At 43.3% G+C, this 2500-nt stretch overlaps 1 protein-coding gene across 1 annotated transcript in view; it reads right to left on the bottom strand.

Annotated features, from left to right (window-relative positions):
- The window catches only part of LOC139640621 (cullin-associated NEDD8-dissociated protein 1-like), a gene marked incomplete at its 5' end in the record, with an annotated part of 19613 nt that extends 17117 nt beyond the window's left edge, over positions 1 to 2496 (bottom strand). Inside the window, 3 exons of the mRNA XM_071514792.1 lie at positions 1973 to 2062; positions 2163 to 2331; positions 2419 to 2496. Coding sequence (XP_071370893.1) covers positions 1973 to 2062; positions 2163 to 2331; positions 2419 to 2496 — 337 coding nt within the window. The remainder of the gene's footprint in view (positions 1 to 1972; positions 2063 to 2162; positions 2332 to 2418) is intronic.
- Positions 2497 to 2500: the final 4 nt, after the last annotated feature.

Genomic DNA, 2500 nt, shown 5'->3' with positions numbered 1-2500 from the left:
ACACACACACACACACAGTCAACTCCGTTACAAAAGACAACATGACTTCACCATCAGAGCTTCAGTGAAGAGGGAAATGTTGTAAATTCCCTTTAAATTCACTGTTTATTCTAATGTGAACATGACAGAGGAGACTTGAGTCTTGACTTGCTGCATGAAGAGAAGACCTGAGACTTGACTTGACTTGGGTTCTGGTGACTTGGGACTTGACTCTGACTTGTACTCTGATGACTTGAAAAGGTTTCTAAAGTCTTGACTTGAGATCTTGTGTTTGTGTAAATGACTTAGATTGAAAGTGATGAGATTTGTTCCAGCAGACGACTGAATTTAAATTCTGTTTTCTGAATTTGTATGGAATGATTGAATTTACTGAAGTTGAAACTGATTATAGAAATCAAACTCATGATGCTCTTACCAAGTTTTTATCCTATTAAAACCATATTGCATTGAAAAGTCCTAGATATTTAGTTTTCTTTAAGATATTAAATTGATACTGGACTCTTGATTTGCTCTGACTTGACTTGCTGTTCTACATTTAGACTTGAGACTTGAGAGTTGGACTTGACTTGGTGATCTATACTGAACAAAAATATAAACGCAACACTTTTGTTTTCGCTCCCATTTTTCATGAGTTGAAATAAAAGATCTAAGACTTTTTCTATGCACACAAAAGGCTTATTTCTCTCAAATTTTGTTCACAAATGTGTTTAAATCCGTGTTAGTGAGCACTTCTCCTTTACCAAGAGAATCCATCCACCTGACAGGTGTGGCACCAAGATGCTGATTAAACAGTTGATTATTGCACAGCTGTGCCTTGGGCTGCTCACAGTAAAAGGCTCTAAAATGTGCAGTTTTATCTTGAAAAAAGACATTTATTAGGCACTGAGCTATGGATCAACATGACTAGAGCTACAGACATGCATTCTTTGAAACCCGGTCAGTATCTGGTGTGAGCACCATTTGCCTCACTTACTATTCATTCAGTATCTTGTATGGTTCAACTTAGTTCTTTTAGTGCCATCTCCTTTCTACCAATGTGTAACATTGTTCTTCTTGTGTTGTATATTTCCTATATAATATATATTATGTAGATACGTTATGTATATTTCCTATTGTACATTGCCTATTTTGTTTTATTCTTATGCAACAAGTTGCTGTGAGCCAGGTCACAAGCATTTTATTGTCCAGAATGACTCTGTGTCATGCTGCACATATGACAATAAAACACTTTGACAGTGTGTTCAGTAGCTGTAGGAGACCAGCATGATCCAGACTGAAGAGAAACCTGCAGTGATCCAGACTGAAGAGAAACCTGCAGTGATCCAGACTGAAGAGAAACCTGCAGTGATCCAGACTGAAGAGAAACCTGCAGTGATCCAGACTGAAGAGAACCCTGCAGTGATCCAGACTTGCTGTTTTTATTGTGTAGATTCAGAACTTCTGAAAACTAAATCTCAGTCTTCATGAATTACAAACCCACAGCAGAAAGCCTGCAGCTGTCTGTCCAGTCACTGACTGTCTGTCAGGTTCAGACTGACATCACAGCTGCTACAAGCTCTCACATCATCTCTGTTAGCATGATGCTAGTCACCTACCATTACTGAACACACTGCATGCTAAAGTGCAGTATGTTAGCACACTTGCACTTTAGCACTTTAGCATGCTAAAGTGTTAGCATGCTAAAGTGTTAGCATGCTAACCGGACAGAGTGAGGATCCTCTGCTCACATGGAACTAATGACAAGACAAAATTACGGATTCAAGTCAACTGTTTTCTATTGTTTTCAATTGTTTCAACCTTTTACAGTGGTCAGCCCGGTGGGCGGGGCTTACCTTTTACAGTGGTCAGCCCGGTGGGCGGGGCTTACCTTTTACAGTGGTCAGCCCGGTGGGCGGGGCTTACCTTTTACAGTGGTCAGCCCGGTGGGCGGGGCTTACCTTTTACAGCGGTCAGCCCGGTGGGCGGGGCTTACCTTTTACAGTGGTCAGCCTGGTGATCTCGTTCTTCAGGCGTTCCAGGAAGATCAGCAGAGTTCCAGGAAGCTCGGTGGGCAGCCGGTCGCCTAGGCAACGGGACAGGAAGAGAACAACGATCCAAGAAATCAAACGGGACGCTGCATCAGAGATGACATCACATTGTTCTGATTGGCAGGCGGTGGTTACCTAGGTTACAGATGATCTGTCCCATACAGGAAATGGCTCGCTCTTTGACTTCCTGGTCGATGTCGGCGGCTTTCAGCCGTTTGATCGTACAGGTGAACAGGTCGCTGATGTAGGGGGAGGGGTCAAAGCTCTCCGAGCCCTCTGATTGGCTGTCCAGGGGTCTGATCACCTGAAGGAGTTAGAATTATGATTAGAATAGGTAATGTATACGAACATATTGATCTCGCTGACTTGACAGATCGTCTTGCTGTCCCACCTTGACGAGCTGCTGTGTGACCAGCAGGGCCTCGGAGGTGATCTTGTAGAAGGGGTCTCCCACGCAGGCGACCACGGGCGGG

This window comes from Centroberyx affinis, unplaced genomic scaffold, assembly GCF_046629955.1.
Source record: "Centroberyx affinis isolate AG114_WGS23_722 - 3 ecotype Tasmania unplaced genomic scaffold, CSIRO-AGI_Caff_v1 ptg009967l_1, whole genome shotgun sequence".
In the NCBI taxonomy this organism is placed as follows: domain Eukaryota; kingdom Metazoa; phylum Chordata; class Actinopteri; order Beryciformes; family Berycidae; genus Centroberyx; species Centroberyx affinis.
The sequence above is the reverse complement of the archived record's forward strand: the minus strand, read 5'-3'. Positions and strand labels throughout refer to the sequence as shown.